At 53.8% G+C, this 17597-nt stretch overlaps 3 protein-coding genes across 17 annotated transcripts in view; 1 reads left to right on the top strand and 2 right to left on the bottom strand.

The window, feature by feature from the left end:
• Positions 1 to 859: 859 nt before the first annotated feature.
• On the bottom strand, positions 860 to 7501 carry LOC144937241 (uncharacterized). 2 transcript variants are annotated; one of them, XM_078864636.1, is made up of 2 exons: positions 5589 to 7501; positions 860 to 1792 (listed from the first exon to the last, which is right to left on the bottom strand). In XM_078864636.1, exons 1-2 carry the CDS (start codon positions 6885 to 6887, stop codon positions 1757 to 1759), a joined length of 1335 nt encoding a protein of 444 aa, XP_078720762.1. In that variant the 5' UTR covers positions 6888 to 7501; the 3' UTR covers positions 860 to 1756. The 2 variants fall into 2 exon arrangements, with proteins under 2 accessions (XP_078720762.1, XP_078720763.1); XM_078864637.1 differs by having other exon boundaries at positions 860 to 1771; positions 5589 to 7498.
• Positions 7502 to 7960: 459 nt separating this feature from the next.
• NDUFAB1 (NADH:ubiquinone oxidoreductase subunit AB1) lies at positions 7961 to 12568 on the bottom strand. The gene is made up of 5 exons (XM_078864638.1): positions 12337 to 12568; positions 11098 to 11220; positions 9633 to 9720; positions 9043 to 9155; positions 7961 to 8301 (listed from the first exon to the last, which is right to left on the bottom strand). The coding sequence occupies exons 1-4, from the start codon at positions 12505 to 12507 to the stop codon at positions 9064 to 9066; spliced, it is 474 nt and encodes a 157-aa protein (XP_078720764.1). The 5' UTR covers positions 12508 to 12568; the 3' UTR covers positions 7961 to 8301; positions 9043 to 9063.
• Positions 12569 to 15011: 2443 nt separating this feature from the next.
• HECTD1 (HECT domain E3 ubiquitin protein ligase 1) overlaps positions 15012 to 17597 on the top strand; it is an 86868-nt gene continuing 84282 nt past the window's right edge. For all 14 annotated transcript variants that reach the window (XM_078864632.1, XM_078864628.1, XM_078864634.1 and 11 more), the window contains exon 1: positions 15012 to 15176. The gene's annotated coding sequence lies outside the window, so the exon portion shown is untranslated. The remainder of the gene's footprint in view (positions 15177 to 17597) is intronic.

Below are 17597 nucleotides of genomic sequence, written 5' to 3'. Positions count from 1 at the left end.
AGGGGGTTTGACTGTACGACTTGTGCATATGGCTCTGTTGTTGTATTTCTCGGGGGTGTGGCACCATTTGGAATGACTGCCCACTATGCCAGTAAAAAAATGTTTTAATGTGTATTTATTTATGGCCCCTTTATAGCATATGCTACAGGCCACGCACTAGCTTAATCCGGCACCGAGTATGCATGTGTACTCGATCTCAGAATCCGGTTTGAAATGTATATGCTCAACACGTTAAGAATACAGTTTTCTTGTTCGGAGTGTCTCCTGTCCAACCTACAGTCTTTGCCCAATATTCTGCACAGGTCACCGCTTCTGTTGTTGGCATTGCCAAATCTTGAGGCGTGCATTGTGGTGCTGCAGGGCATCTCACGAGATGATAGTGTATAGAATACAGGAGATGATTGTGCATAGAATACACTAAAAAGCAAAGTTGTAGTCGTGTGATGTCCTCTTGCCTGTGCGTTCCACGGACCCCATTACGAAGCTTTAACATTGACATGGATTTGGACATCTCCACATAGTTTGGGTGCACAGAATCGATCGCATCCTCAAGAATAAATGTAAATGGACATCGATCTGGCATAATCGAACGCAGCACGCAACCTTCACGTAAAATCGGACACCTTGTGCGAATGGACTGAACGTTGCAGCATTGATGAGTGTGGCCGACATCACAGAATAGAGGCTGTGATAAAAAAAGGGGACATTGGAATACCATTGTCTTGTAAGCATCGCCCGATTATGCTAGTTGCAATTACTGGCAAAACGTCGTACTCAAGATTGCAAATGTTGTAGATTTACTCTCCAACACACCGGTGTGCTGTACTAGTGTAACAGGTTCCGGAGACACTTGTAGAGGTAACTTCTTTATTACAATACAACACTCCAACAGTCCAACAGTCCAACAGTCCTGATACTCTGTTACAGCCTAGGTACACAGCCTAGCTACACAGCCTAGATACTCTACTCTGGCTACGCTCCGGAACTCGCCCTCACAAGGTCGTAGAGTCGGGAGTTCCAGAGTCCCAGCGCTGGCTCTCACAGCATCCCCGGGTCTTCAGATGGCTGGTCGTGGGTCTTGGGTCTTGAGTTACAACTGGGCCCCGATCGTCCAGGGAGCTCTCCTTTTATGCCTGGTACAACGAGGGGTGGGGCCGTGTGCGCCCCCAGATATCCCACAGAGCACACACAGCCCCCCCCTTTGGCGGCGCCAAGGGGATTAAGCGTCTGGACCCCCTGGGAACTCAACGCCTGGCGCCCAGAGGCTTAGCGTCTGGACCCACCTGGGAACCCAGAGCCCCCAGCAGCCCCTCCCTTCTTATGTCACTACATTACCCCCCTCTACGTAGCCTCCAGCCGACCCGGCTGTCAAAAAAAAATACAATTGTACAAGAAATTATTTGTTAACCATCAGAATGAGTGTGTGACAAATCAAGAAAAAAAAAATGAGAAGAAAGCGCCTCTCCCCCTCCTGTGGTCACCGATGCAGAACAACACTGTATAAACACATATATGCAGGATGAACGCACGCCCCAATCGCCCACTATACATGATGGAAAAGTGAGTGGCGTCGCGTTGGGACGAGAGTTCGTGGGCGGGGGTCATGAAAATCGTTTGAGTTTTGAGCGAGTCCGAGTGGCAGGTCCATCGGTCGCGACGGAGGCAGGAGGGGACCGACGACCCGCTGTTGCGCTTGTGTCCTGGGTCGCTGATCCCGCGGGCAAGCTTGTTCCCGCTGGGTCGGCCGTGGCGGATTTCATTCCCAAGGCACCTGAGGGCGGGGCAGCGGGACCTGCCCGAGAGTTAGGAGCAGCATCATCGCGGCGCGACTCGTCAGACATGTCGCGCTCTCGGCCCCGGAGATGTGAAGGAGGTGTGTAGGGTTGAATGTAAGGTTTTAGACGTGACGGGTGCACGAACCAACGTCGCTTGCCATGCTGGATCCTGACACACTGCGGGCGGAGAACGCGAATAATAACAACCGGCCCTCTCCAAGGCTTAAGCAGTTTTGAGGAAGTAGCCAATGGTACCTGCGGGCAGTGGAGCCAGGCGCGGTCCCCTTCTACCCAAACGTGGCGGGATGTGCGGAGATTCCGCAACCGCTCGTTGGCAAGCTGACGGGCTTCTGAGTTATTTTGAGCAGCCTCCCGGGCATCTACGAGACGACGCACATTAGCACGGATGTGGTCGGCAATCTTAGCCTTAGGTGCGGGCTGTTTAATGTGCAATTGTACGTCGATTGGGGGGCAAACCTCCCTACCATACATTAGATAGAATGGCGAGTACCCCGTGGCAGCATGGGGCGCCATTCTATAGGCGGCCAAGACACCAGGTATGTGGAGATCCCAATCAGTCTGTGACTCAGACACCTGGTGGCTTAGCATGGAGGTAAGTGTCCTATGTAATCGCTCGACCATACCGTCAGTCTGGGGGTGATATGGCGAGGTGCGAATTTTGTGTGTCCCTAGCAGGTTGCACACATCCCGCAACAGGGTGGAAGAGAAATTTTTCCCTTGGTCGGTCAGCAGGCGTTCGGGAGCACCCTTGTCCAGGACGTAGCCCTGGAAAAAGGCCTCTGTAATGGCTGCTGCAGACTGGTTGGGGAGTGGCCAGGCCATGGCCCATCGGGTAAAATATTCGACCCCAACCAAAAGGTACTTATTACCCCGAGGAGTAGCGGGAAACGGACCCAAAATATCCAATGCGACGATCTCATTGACCCGGGAAACTTTAATGGATTGGAGCGGCGGGCAGGACGGCCTAGCAGGTGGTTTCCGCCGTGCACATTCTGTGCAACCTTGCACAAGGTCAGCCACATCGTTTGCCATGCCCGGCCAGAAAAATTCCAATTGGATTTTAGCTAGTGTTTTCTGAACACCCAAGTGCAAGAGGCGACTGTGGGTTTCCCACACAAGTCGCCCCCGCAGGGAGGTGGGCACCACCAATGTGTGGGATTGGGACCCCCCATCCCAATGCATGAGGACGCCTTCCCGGATGACATATGATACGGGGCCCCCCTGCCCCCTGTGACCCTCGGCATCCCTAGCGCGGCGTCTCAATTTGAGGAGGGAGACGTCTTCCATCTGAAGACGTCCCCAGTCGTCCAACCCGAGGCCCAGCAATGCGTCCTGCGGAACTTGCGTGGAGGGAGCCCCGTGGTCCCCGACCCCATCCCCGGCCGCGGCCGCAAGGGATGGGGGCGGTACCCCGTCAGGCTGCCTACAACGCCCCGCACCCAAAAAACAAGCACAGCGCCCATTGTTCGGCAGTCGCGACAACCCGTCGGCGTTCCCGTGTTGAATCCCCTTGCGGTAAATGACAGTGAACGCAAAGTCCTGGAGGATCTCGAGCCAACGCGAGAGCTGTCCAGATGGTTGGTCCACTCGCAAGGCGTATTGTAGCGCCGCGTGGTCGGAGCGTACTGTGAAATGCCTGCCATACACGTATGGCCTGTACTGCTTTATGAAAAAAACGATAGCAAGCAATTCGCGGCGCGTCACGCAGTAACGTTGCTCCGCGGGCGACAGCACCCTGCTGCCATAGGCGACGACGCGCTCCACTCCATTGACAATTTGCGACAGCACCCCTCCAATTCCGGTGTTGCTGGCGTCTGTATCCAGAATGAACGGAGTGGTAAAATCTGGATAAGACAGGGTAGGAGCATCGACCAGTGCTTTTCGGACGGCATTGAATGATGCCTGTTCTAACTCTCCCCATCGGAATTTGACCCCTTTGGCCGTTAATGCGTGGAGGGGCTTCGCAATAGATGCGAATCCCGCAACAAATCGTCGATAATATGAGGCGAAGCCGATAAAACTCCGCACCTCCCCAACAGAGGTAGGAGTTGGCCATGAGCGCACGCAATTTGTCTTTTCGGGGTCCGTGGCAATTCCCGAGCGGCTGACAATATGGCCCAAATAACGAACCGAATCCCTCATGAGGTGGCATTTTTGCGGTTTGAATTTGAGGTTAGCCGCTCGCATTTTAAGGAAAACTGCCTTCAATCGCGTGAGGTGTTCATCAAAAGTTTTGCTGAACACGATTACATCGTCGAGGTAGATTAGGCAAGAATCCCACTGGAGCCCAGCGAGGACCAGCTCCATCAGGCGCTGGAACGTCGCCGGGGCCGAGTGAAGACCCATGGGAAGTCTGTTGAATTGGAACAGTCCCTGCGGCGTGCGAAAGGCCGTCTTTGGTTTGGATGCGTCATCAAGGGGTAGCTGCCAAAACCCCGAGAGGAGATCCAAGGTGGAGAAGTAATGCGCACCTGCTAAGGCATCGAGCGACTCGTCCATCCTGGGAAGCGGGTAGGCGTCGGCCACCGAAATCTTATTAAGTTTCCTGAAGTCAACACAAAAGCGGAGGCTCCCGTCGTGCTTCTTAACAAGAACGATCGGCGCCCCCCATGGGCTATTTGATGGCGCAATGACATCGGCCGCCAACATATCGTTGACGGCCACCCGTACATGTTCCTTTTCGGCCGGGCTCAACCGGAATGGGTTTTGACGAATTGGAGCGGCATCACCCGTGTCGATGTGGTGGCTTAGCAATTTAGTGCAGCCAATGTCGAATTTGCTTTGACTGAAAACGTCGGCGAAATCGCTCAGCAGCGTGCGTAATTTAGCATGTTGTAATGGTGACAAATCGGCAGAAGTGGAGCAAAGCGCGTCGAGCCATCCTGTGTCAGGACCTGGCTTGGCAACGGAAGAGAACTCGCCCCCTACGTGACCCACGATCACATCTTCTGGCGGGGCTGGCGTCGCGTGAGCAAGCACCATTCCCTGACAGATAACGGCCGTTTCCAATCCCGCGTTAAGGACCTGGATAAAGGGGTCGTGGTCGCTTCGCACGAGCGTTTGTGCACACACGAGGTCCGACACCCGCTCAGCTGAACGCGAAGGCCCGATCACAGCACCCCCCATGAACGCGTCGTAATCAAGGGGTTTACGAAACCGGAGGGGAACTAACATCTGAGAGCCAGGAGGAATGTGAATTGTGCACGCCGCCAACGCCTGCACCGTCGTAGATGCGGAGTGCAACCGAGTGGGTGTGGGTAGGAAGGCCATGCGTCGGCCGGAGGGGAGCTCAATACACCCTTTGTTAATGAGAATTTTAATGGGCATCTTCCCCAAGAAATCTGTTCCGAGGAGGCACGGAACGGCGAGGGTTGATGAGACCAAAATGGGCCCAACTAATTGGACGTCAGCAATGCGGATCTGAGCATTGATCCGTCCGGTGATGCCCAACGAACCCCCATTTGCGGCATAGCATGGCACATCAACTGGCTGCAAGGGACGGCATATATCGGGCAAAATGTTATAAATTATGTCTGAAATGATGGTCGCCGACGCACCCGTATCGATCAACATACGAACATCAACGCCCTCGATGGAACCCACTACGGCAGAGGACCCTGCCGCAGCGGCAACGACCCTATGGGCCAACTCGGACCATTGACCCGGTCCGAGCGCCCGGTTGTTCAATGATGGGCCCGAATCCCCCTCCTCAGAAGCATGACCCCCCTGTGTGGTGTGAGGGTGCGTGCTTGTTGTAAGTGGGGGCCGAGAGTGCGAGGTGTCGTGACTCGCCTGGGTATGCCGAGGATACGGTGGTGGCCGAGGCGCCGGAGGTCCTGAAGTCCGGCGTCGGGGGACCCGGCAGCCGGACGCCACATGGCCCCGAAGGCCACAGTTGTGGCAGACGATGGACGCTCCGTCCTGGCGCGAGGTTGGCCGGTCCCGCTGGTGGTGATCTCGCTGGGATCGCCAGTTGGACGATCCGCGATTTTCTGTTGCTGCGAAGGCCTGATGAGGCCCCGAATGCACGTCATAGGCTTGTGCATCAGGTGGGCCTGCGCAGGCGGCGATGGTCGTGTCCTCATCGCAATGTAGGTGTGCTTGGATGCACCTGGCAGCACGTAGCGACGTGAAGTCGTCGTCGTCGTCGGCTGTCGGCATGGCAACTCGAAGCTGGCGGGCCAAGCTCATGAGCTTCTGCAGCACGAGTGACTCCACAGCGTCTTCATCCATGCGAGGGTAGGCAACCTTTGCCATGGCCAGCAGCGCGCTGCGGTACCCCATCGCCGACTCGGAGGCCTTCTTCCTCCTCGCATCGAAGCGGTGACGTGCTTCGGATGGGGGTCCATAAATCAGCCGCATCTGATGAAGGGCATCCGTGAGCGTGGCACGTTTTGCGCGTGGCACAGTAAGGAGTGCTGCGAGGGAGTCGTCGTCGAGCATGGCCGGGAGGCCTTGGAGCGCTTCATACTCCGACCAGCCGGACGTCTCTATAAGAGAGACGAACCGGCGTTCGAACGCTGCCCACTCACCCCCCTCTGAAGAAAATGCCTTGAGTGCCGGCAGGCGTTGCTGGACGTGAGCCAAGCTTTCGTTGCCTGGCAACCCGGCTGAAGCTGGCTTCGCGTTCGCAGCGCTGTCACCCGGCGGTGAGGGACGCAGCGCTGATGACGCGGCGTCATCGGGTTGGCCCACGCTGGGCCCGGAAGTGACGTCGCTCCCAGCGGCCACTGCTCCCCCCGCAGAAGTGACGACACACCCGGATGTATTTGCGGCGGGAACGGCCGCCATCTTTGTGTGGGAGCCGGCGGGATGGTGCGGCCGCTGCGCCTCCTCTCTCCCTGCTGTCTCCGCCTGTGAGCGACGCATGTCGTCCAGGATGGAGACGGTGGCGTGGAGCAGCTCGGTGAGGCGAAGCAGCGTTTCCTCCATTGCTGCTCCCGACGCTGGAGGAAGATCGGCAGGTATGGTGGACGACTGCTGAGCCGGCGGTGCAGCGTCGCTGTCGGCCCGAGTTGGCTGCCCCGTCGCCGCTTGCTCCTCAACATCGCCGTCAGGACTGAAGGTACGTGGCTTACTTCTTGTCTCCATTGCCACTTCTGACGCCAAATGTAACAGGTTCCGGAGACACTTGTAGAGGTAACTTCTTTATTACAATACAACACTCCAACAGTCCAACAGTCCAACAGTCCTGATACTCTGTTACAGCCTAGGTACACAGCCTAGCTACACAGCCTAGATACTCTACTCTGGCTACGCTCCGGAACTCGCCCTCACAAGGTCGTAGAGTCGGGAGTTCCAGAGTCCCAGCGCTGGCTCTCACAGCATCCCCGGGTCTTCAGATGGCTGGTCGTGGGTCTTGGGTCTTGAGTTACAACTGGGCCCCGATCGTCCAGGGAGCTCTCCTTTTATGCCTGGTACAACGAGGGGTGGGGCCGTGTGCGCCCCCAGATATCCCACAGAGCACACACAGCCCCCCCCTTTGGCGGCGCCAAGGGGATTAAGCGTCTGGACCCCCTGGGAACTCAACGCCTGGCGCCCAGAGGCTTAGCGTCTGGACCCACCTGGGAACCCAGAGCCCCCAGCAGCCCCTCCCTTCTTATGTCACTACACTAGTAACGAATTGGCATGTTCTGTTTACGTGACAAACCTTACTAATTGGCTGTGTTGGGTGGTGGCAGGTTTAACGGAACATTTATATTTATGTGATCTAACCCCAAAAAAACCTGTGTTATGGATATTGGTCGCAAAAGCCTCAGTGTTAAACCGAAAGGCCGTTTGTTGATGGCCGCTTGACCTTTTGGGGGCACCGTGCTCAGTAACGGTGTTTAAAAGATAAAAAAAAAAAAATCTCGGGGGGTGGGCGGGGGTGCTGTTTTCCGTTTACAATTTTATCGCTGGGCGGTTTCGTAGCGACATGTCATGGGGGAGCTGAAAACACGCACGAGCGCACGATAATTTACGGATTCAACCAAAAATAAGGTAGCGCGAACCGTGCGATTTTCTGAGAGGTCGGTTGGCTGCGGGCGCAGTGCCGACAGGGCTACGGAGAGGCAGGCCTGTGCCACTTTGAGCAAACGGCGCGTGGACAACGGACGTGAATTGTTACTCAACGACACCACTTGGCCGAGGGTTTGCAGCATTCAAGAGACGAGATCACGTGGAAGGGTTTTAGCCTTTTATTGAGCACGGGTTAAACCGGCACTTGAAGACTCGCGCACAGTTCACACTTGCACTGACACCCGATGATCCACCGGCACCGCCGTGCCATCCATGTGAACCATGAGGCCTGAGGCAATGACCACCAAGTGTTTGCTAACCGTGTCAATGGGCTTTCGCGTTGTATTAGACGGTCTTTATTGACCGGGTAAAGAGCCCAGACACTTGAATCCGAGAACTGAAATGAGCAAAGCTTCAGCAAACTATTCCCCGTTGACCAAAACCAAACGCCACTTCCGTAAAGGGACATCTTATAAAGAACCGTGGCATCACTTCCTCAGAACACCTAAAGGCAAGACACACAAAACAATAGGGTTAGGAAGGAGTGCGCATGTGAAGTATTAAAATTTATTCTTATGCCGATGATACTGATCAGGTGACGCACCTGTAAAACGAACATTTGATTGATACAAATAGTATGCTACATTCTTTAGGCAAATAAAATCTATAATACTAAACTATTCTTTATTTTACCAGATAAGGCCCACTGAGAGAAATAGCTTTTTTTCAGAAGCGACCTGGCCACAAATGATAGCCCAATACAGTGGCTTATCATGCGGAAATGTAGCGTGGTAAAATACTCTAATTGCATGTTTCTAAATGAGGGAAAAACCCGAGGACCCGGAGAAAAGTCTACACGACCACGGGGAGAACATGCAAACTCCAAATATACAGGCGTCAGTGTCAGGATTGAACCGATGACCTCGTGTATATCAGGCAAGGAAATTAACATATTGTCACTGCGACGCCCAAATGGAACAAAAACATTATTCAAATGAGTCCCTAAATATGAGATGCATTGACAGCAATGAAGACGTTACAAACAAGGCAGGCAGTATTGGGCAGAACACCACAAAAGAATAATCGATCCTCGAATCAAATCTTGAAACTTGACTTAACCGCAGGGAAAGAAGACGTTCCACCCAGCGGCCATCGCAGCCACTGTACGAACTCGTTGCCACACGTTTATTCAATATCACAGCATCCCCAAATTGGGAAGGGGGGGGGGGTGTGAAAATCGGCGAACCTGCAGGCAGCATGGCCGCATTCACTCGTACACGTCCCGCTTGTTTGCAATGTAATTGATCAGATCCTGCGGCGTTAACAGCTGCTCCCCATCCACATCTGGAATCTCGAAGCCTTTGAAACAACAACAAAAAAGCCCGCATCTCGTCAACTGCTCTGAAAACCGCTCGACACACTTGAGGTGGTTTCGGCAAATAGACAGCACGGGCACGCAGCCAAAGAACAACAACAAGAACATTGAGGGCGATCGGCACACGCGCCTTCTGGACCAATGTTTTACAGCAGCATTTGTTTTAAGTGGGGAAAATGGTCACATCAGTTGACTGAATTTTAGGCAGAAATTGTGTAACAGGCCACACTCAGAGTTCATCTGCTTAAACATATTTCTGGAAGGCCCATGGGATCCTCATTATTATATTCCGATGGTAGCTTTTCTTATAAAAACCAGTGATCACTTCTCACAAAGCGATACTCATTTTGCGGACACCAGAGGGACGACTGGCCGAGGGCAATGTCCATCCACATCACTGGCAGCGTTTGCACCGATTCGAGTCGGTGCAGACGATGAAATTGAACCAGAACTCCACTCACCAAACTCATCCTCCATGGCCATGATCACCTCCACTTGGTCCAGACTGTCGAGACCCAAGTCCTTCATGAAATGTGACTCCAGTTTTAACTGAAGGCAAAAAATGCACCGTCTGTTAACAGTGTTCTCTTCAGTTTAATCAATCAAACTTTATTTTTATAGCACTATTCATGCAAAAAAATGCAATACATAGTGCTTTACAGGCATGAACAATAAAAGTGAACTTGTAGGCAAAATAAAATCACGCTGTTATAAATGTCTAGCAAAGACATTACTAATGAGTCAAGAATGTCTGTGTGTGTAACGCACGTGACGTCAATCCACGTCGACCAGCCCCCCTCATTAATAATCATGAACAGGTGGGGTCCTCCACATGAGCCCCCCCCCACCCACTAATAATCATGAGCGGGTGGATTTTTACACTCACGCAAATCGAGCGGAAATAAAAATTTTCGCCTGCAAATTCGCCTTAAGTTTGACGTTTCTTTATTGAAAGTGATACAAATACATTGTTCAACACAGCAACAAAGGCGATTTGGTGTCTTTATTTATTTATTCAGCGCTTGAGACCAAAGGTAAGTCTAATTGATGCTTCTAAATTATCATAAAATTTACATTTTTTAGTGATTTCCCAGATATTGTTTCGTATTCCAATTTATTTCAACCCCAGCGAGCGAACGCAGAAGAAAATAAAGTATCCAAGCAGTGAAATATTTCAATTGCGAGCTTAAGCCCCTGGGTGTAAGAGTCACGGTGTTGAAGCTCTACTCAAAGAGACTTCTTGTGCCACAGAGATGTGACCGAGTGGCATTGCGGTTGTGAAAAGCATTTCACTCGCAATCGTTGTACGATTACAAGTTCAAACCGTGGTTTTGGGTCAACTATGAGGAATTAAATTCTCAGGTATGAGTGTCAAGATTTCAACTGTTATATTTGTTATGTATTCAATTCTTGCATACGATGACAATACGCTTATGAGTTAGATGCCAATGCGAGGTCTGTTAGCCACGAGAGTGCTTCAGCAGAGACTTCGTGTAGTTTGGCTGTTTCTCCTGCGTTGAAGGAGTGCAGACAACAGCGGTTTATTCTATGGTCCATAGTTTTTGGTTGCATGGCCACAATTGCACGACCGTGCCTTGTCTTTAATGCATCTCTGTGCGTCTCGAAGGGTCGCTATGTATATCTGTGTTTCTATGGGCTTACTATATGGTCCATAGCGTGTGTTGCATAGCCACAATCACACCACTGTGGAATGTCTTTGTTTTTACATTTATGCGCATCGGTCTGTAGATATTTTGATGCGGTTCATGGGTTACACCACCGGTGCCTTCGAGGAGGAATGCCAAAGCCTGGAGGTGCGATGTTTGGGTCTCAAATGAGGTGTTTATTCTGGACGTTCGCGTTGATCCACACTGTTAGTATTGTTGTTGTTTTGAGTCATGCTGTGGACCGCTGCGGCTGTCGCACCTTCTGCGGGTCGATCTTGTCGTAGAGATTCAGCACGTACATGACCCTCTCCGTGATGAAGTGCAGCGTCAGCGGTGGCGCGTCGGAGTACGTCCGCAGGCTATGCACGCTCGGCATGCGAACCTGCACGCGCACGGCCACAAGCACGGACAGCATACGCTTACCTTCACAAGCCTGCTGATGCAAGTGCGGTTGGTGAGCACCTATGTAACAAGCTTGTGACACGCCGCCGCACAGGGATGCCGCTCATTCTTGAAGAGAGAGAACGGCTCAGGCGCGAGGAACCAGACACGTGGGGAGGAAACCTCACGGCGAGACGGTGTCAGCGACTGCCCAAGCTCTGCGCTCCAATTACTGAGTGTTTACACGTGGGAGGGAAACCCGGAGCACCTGGAGAAAACGCACGCGCGTGAGGACAATGTATCATCCCGCACTGCCTCCTGGCAAAGTTAGGGTTATGACACCGACGCTCACGGGGAGTTTGGCAACATTTGTGTGATCCACCAACCCTAGAGTGTAGCACGTGGGGGTGATGCTGCAAGAACCAGAGCCTCCCTCTTGCTTCAATGAGATATACCCAGTGCTGCACTGACGATGATTGGCAGATGCAGCAGGCTGTGGGTTCCCCCTACTGTGCCAACTCGCTGCGTTTTAACCGCCCGGCGCTCTGCTCGTTGTTGTGAGCGTCGCTCCTCTGCCCTCTGTTGTTGCTGGAGGGCGACTGCCTCCAGCTGCCCAGCAGCAGCAGCAGCAGCGGCGTTCTCCACGAGCCTCCTCCCCATAGAGGCGGCCTCGGACACCACTTGGTCACTCGCTGTTCTCTGTGGCTGGGGACAAGGGGCACGGGGGGCTCGCGTTTCTCACCGGACCGCGCTACGAACCCGGCCGTCCCAGTTCGATCCCAGGCCAACATCAGCGGTCGGTTTACCATGCGAACCTGTCACCCTCGATTCAAACTTAAAACGAGTACAGTACCTAGGTGAGCGGTGTAAAACATCAGCACTAGGGAGACAAAGGCGGGCGGGCGTGGTACTGGCCACACCACCTCCGACCTTAATAGGTGCTCGCTAACACCCCCCGCCCCACAGCTTGTCGAGGCTACACGGGGAATCTTTGTCTCTGCACAGCCAGCAATGGAGGCCCGCGTCCCCGAGCGCTGGGGGGTGGCCCGACTCGGCCCGCCGCTCCATTGACCTTGGGCCTCCTCCACCACCTCCCGCGCGTAACCCCCCTCGCTACCTGCAGCCACTGCCGCCGCCGCTCGCTGTCGCCGCAGAGCGCCGAGACGCGGACCCCCGAGGCGAGGGAGCGGGCGAGGCGCAGGGAGTGCGGCGGGGGAGGCGCCGCCGCCGCGAGGAGGAGGAGGCGACTCAAGGCGCGGAGGCCGCGCGGGGCGAGAGGAGCCGACATCGCGCCGCGTGCCGATACCACCGACTGGGAGAGACGGCGGTGACAAGATGACGTCACCGACAGAGAGATGACGTCACCGACAGAGAGACAGCCTAACGCTTCCACCAGAGAGCGACAGGATGACGTCACCAACAGAAAGCGATAGCATGACGTCACATAAAGACGCGACGGTGAGGATCATGCCGGTCAGCGATGGGATGACGTCACCGACAGAGGCAGCCTGACTCTTCCAACAGAGAGCGACAAGATGACGTCACCAACAGAGAGACAACCTGACGCTTCCACCACAGAGCGACAGGATGACGTCACCAACAGAGAGACAGCTTGACGCCTCCACCAGAGGGACAGGATGACGTTACCAACAGAGAGACAGCCTGACGCCTCCACCAGAGAGCGACAAAATGACGTCACGAACAGAGTAGACAGCCTGACGCTTCCACCAGAGAGCGACAGGATGACGTCACCAACAGAGAGACAGCCTGACGCCTGCACCAGAGAGCGACAGGATGACGTCATCAACAGAGAGACAGCCTGACGCTTCCACCAGAGAACGACGGGATGACGTCACCAACAGAGAGACAGCAGTGATGTCAATTTAGCATGGAGGGTTTCGCGATCAATACAGTATCCATAATAAAGTTTTTATGACGTAAATTTACAAGAGATCCGCCACCACCACCACAGACTTAAGTTACATAACTTAAAGCTTTCGTGACTGCAGGAATTCATATTATTTGGGTCTTTCGGTAAAGTCACGTAGAACATTTTTTGTTACAAAAAACTACGACGTTTCGATCGCAATGCAAGCAATCGTCATCAGGAGGAAAAACAAAAACTTTTAAGTGAAGATGTAACCGCATCTACGAGGAGGGTTTCCACACAACTATTAGATCCATCGACTCTCTGATTTAACATGAACAGGTTCAATGTCTCACACACTAACACAGCCACCGTGGCTCGCGTCCTCGACGTGGCGGCAACTCTGCGATCTTACATTAGCATGCTAATCTCTCACTTTAACATCACTACCGCAAATTTATCACAATAACATCACGAGCCCCGCCCACTTCGTTTATGACCCTTGGGCTTCACCCATTTAAAACCTTTAAAACAGTCTGCCTCAGCAGCTTCCATGCTATTTTTAAATCCTTTATATTAAGTTCGCTTGCTTGCTTGCGTGCTTGCTTGCTTGCGTGCTTGCTTGCTTGCGTGCTTGCTTGCTTGCGTGCTTGCTTGCTTGCGTGCTTGCTTGCTTGCTTGCGTGCTTGCTTGCTTGCGTGCTTGCTTGCGTGCTTGCTTGCTTGCGTGCTTGCTTGCATGCGTGCTTGCTTGCTTGCGTGCTTGCTTGCTTGCTTGCGTGCTTGCTTGCTTGCGTGCTTGCTTGCTTGCGTGCTTGCTTGCTTGCGTGCTTGCTTGCTTACGACCGTGTAAATCTTTCGGTCGTTTTTAACCCACTTCCCGTGATCCAATCGAGCTGACATTTTCCACACAGACTCGTTGTGCGAGACAATTAATGTTCGTGAAAAAAAATTCCCCAAATTTTACACTTTTTAGGCAAAATAAATTTATGTTACATATATTCAAATAGAACTCATTCATGGCTTTGGCTGAACGTCACAGTGTAGGAGCCCAGAGCTTAACCCCTCCACAGGCCGTGGCGGAGTAGCGCAGTTGGTAGCGCCCTCGCTTCCCATGCCAAACGGTCGCGGGATCGATCCCCGCGTCCTCCACAGGCGAATATATTTTTAAATCCTTTATATTAAGTCCGCTTGCTTGCTTAGGACCGTGCAAATCTTTCGCTCGTTTTTTTTCCCACTTCCCGTGATCCAATCGAGCTGACATTTTCCACACAGACTCGTTGTGTGTGACAATTAATTTTCGTGAAAATTTTTTTCCAAAATTTTACACTGTTTAGGGAAAACAAATTCAATAGTTAATTACCAATTGCTAAATACTGGCAGACAATCATCTGACCCATAGGTGGCAGCCATCTCAAGCCAGAGGACGAGAGGACTCTAGCCGCCACGCATATAAAGGATTTATAGTGAAAAACTTTGTTTTTACTGGTTATACTTATTTCTCCTGATGACGATTGCTTGCGTTGCGATCTAAACGTCGTAGTTTTTTGTTATTTTTGTTGTTCTACCTGACTTCATCGAAAGACCCAAAGAATAGAAGTGACATTTTATGACGTCATTTGACCAGAAATGCGGGGAGTAACGCGACCACCAGACAGAAGGGGGCATTTTATGACGTCATTTGACAAGCGATGCGCAGAGTAACGCCACCACCAGACAGAAGTGACATTTTATGACGTCATTTGACCAGAGATACGGGGAGTAACGCCCCCACCACCACAGACAACAGTGACATTTGTGTGACGTCATTTGACCAGAGATACGGGGAGTAACGCCACCACCACCGACAGAAGTGACATCATAATAGGGGTGACGTAACGCGCGGAGGTGACGTCACGAGTCTCCTCCCCCCTCCCCCCGCCGGCAATGACCCCTCAGTGGCGTTCGCCGTCATCGCAGCGCTGATCTCCCCCCACCGCCACCACCACCACCGCCGCCGCTGTCGCCTCCTCTCCGATCGCTTTCCGCCTCTCGCCTCTTCGTTGACGACTCCGCGCCGAGGAGGGAGCCACGCGGGGAGTTCTCTGCGGGGTGAGCGGGCGGGCGGGAGAGACCGAGCGAGCGGGTGGGCCCCGCAGACGTCCGCGGCCGCGGCGGGGCCCTCGGCTTAGGCCGCGAGGGCGCAGAGAGACAAAGGAGACGAGGGCCCCTGAGGCGACGTCGCCGTCTCCCCACTCCCGAATGAGGGGAGACAGAGAGACAGGGAGAGACAGGGAGGGAGACTCCGACACGCACTCGCCATGTCGCGCTTAAGACGACAGCGGCGTTAACGACGACATCGGCAGCAGCAGCAGCGATGTTAACTCGGGTTATTCTTAGCGCCTTGCGAGTGGTAAACAACCACCACCACGATGTTGATGATGATGACATCAGCTGCGCTCATTGCTGCTGCCCGCCTTGCGCAACTATTAAATGCCGTCTCGCACTTGGCAATTGTGAACTTGCTGCTGCGTTCGTTCCTCGCTCGCACGGGCAGCACATCACGGGCAGCTCATCACGGGCTGCGTGGAGGACGCCGCTGTCCCCGGAGTTTGACGCTTTCAGGCGCCGCGGGCGGATTCCTCGCAGCGTTCGGTCGACGCCGGCGGCGGCCGCTCTCGCCGGTCGAGGGGGTGGGGCCCGGCCCGTACCGTACCTTGAGAAATAAACACAAAGCCTCGTGGCCACGCACGACGACGCCTTTGGCTCTAGTCTCGCACGAAATGTACGACGCAGACGAGTGCGCACCACCCCCCCCTCTCTCCCCTCTTAAAGACTGAATAATAATAAGCGACGGGGCTTGGTGGGCGTCTTGGTGCGTATCGTGCACGCCTCGGCGTAAACCCCGAGTCTGTTCTTCTTGTTGTTTGTTGAGCTTTCGGTCACGACCGTGAGGCCTCGATGGATTCATCGTCGCGTGTATTTATGGATCGCCTTGCGAGTCTGTGGGAGGGGTGGGGGGCAGTCGCCAGTCGGAATTTGAATATTTAAATTGGAGGAATCCGATGAGCTATGAAGCTCTTCCACCCCCCACCCACCAACAAATTTCCAGTCGTCGTACTCAAAGGAAACGACGGAAGGTCTTGGAGCCAGGACTTGGCCGGGTGCAAGGGATTCTAGAGGAATGGGGAGCGTGATAGAAAATGTGGCAGCAGAGGGGAATAAGCGACCTCCCACTGAGCAGAAGAAATAATTCCTTTGTTGCTGAGCTGAGAGGGGAGAAATGGGCGAGCTAGTGGAGTGAGATGAAGGGGAGAGGTAAGGTAGCGTGTGGAGGGGAGTGAGATGGTGCAGGTAAGGTAGTGTGTGGAGGGGTGGAGTGAGATGGGGCAGGTAAGGTAGTGTGTGGAGGGGAGGGGAGTGAGATATGACAGTGAAGGTAGTGTGTGGAGTGGAGTGAGATGGGGCAGTGAAGGTAGTGTGTGGAGGGGAGGGGAGTGAGATGGGGCAGGTAAGGGAGTGTGTGGGGGGGAGTGGAGTGAGATGGGGCAGGTAAGGGAGTGTGTGGGGGGGAGTGGAGTGAGATGGGGCAGGTAAGGGAGTGTGTGGGGGGGAGGGGAGTGAGATGGGGCAGGTAAGGTAGTGTGTGGAGGGGAGGGGAGTGAGATGTGACAGTGAAGGTAGTGTGTGGAGTGGAGTGAGATGGGGCAGTGAAGGTAGTGTGTGGAGGGGAAGGGAGTGAGATGGGGCAGGTAAGGGAGTGTGTGGGGGGGAGGGGAGTGAGATGGGGCAGGTAAGGTAGTGTGTGGAGGGGGGGAGTGAGATGGGGCAGGTAAGGTAGTGTGTGGAGGGGAGGGGAGTGAGATGGAGCAGGTAAAGGAGTGTGGGGAGTGAAATGTGACAGGTAAGGGAGTGTGTGAAGGGGAGTGGAGTGAGATGGGGCAGGTAAGGGAGTGTGTGGAGGGGAGGGGAGTGAGATGTGACAGGTAAGGTAGTGTGTGGGGGGGAGTGAGTTGTGACAGGTAAGGTAGTGTGGGGGGGGGAGTGAGATGGGGCAGGTAAGGTAGTGTGTGGAGGGGAGTGAGAAGGGACAGTGAAGATAGTGTGTGGAGGGGAGTGGAGTGAGATGGGGCAGGTAAGGTAGTGTGTGGAGGGGAGGGGAGTGAGATGGGGCAGGTAAGGTAGTGTGTGGGGGGGAGTGAGAGGGGACAGGTAAGGTAGTGTGTGGAGTGGAGTGAGATGGGCAGGTAAGGTAGTGTGTGGAGTGGAGTGAGATGGGGCAGGTAAGGTAGTGTGTGGAGTGGAGTGAGATGGGGCAGGTAAGGTAGTGTGTGGAGGGGAGTAGAGTGAGATGGAGGGGAGAGGTAAGGAGAGTGTGTGGAGGGGAGATGATGTTGACAAGAGGGAGGAGATATATTGAGTCGAGAGGGGGCCTAGGATGGAGCCTTGTGTCACAACTCCGCACGGGGGTTTATCAGAGGCAGTCCTCATATGGGCATGGGGGGTTGTCGGCTGAGAGGTAAGAGGGGAACC

Source organism: Lampetra fluviatilis, chromosome 18, assembly GCF_964198595.1.
Source record: "Lampetra fluviatilis chromosome 18, kcLamFluv1.1, whole genome shotgun sequence".
Classification (NCBI taxonomy): domain Eukaryota; kingdom Metazoa; phylum Chordata; class Hyperoartia; order Petromyzontiformes; family Petromyzontidae; genus Lampetra; species Lampetra fluviatilis.
Note: the sequence above shows the minus strand (reverse complement) of the source record. Positions and strands in the feature narration are given on the sequence as shown.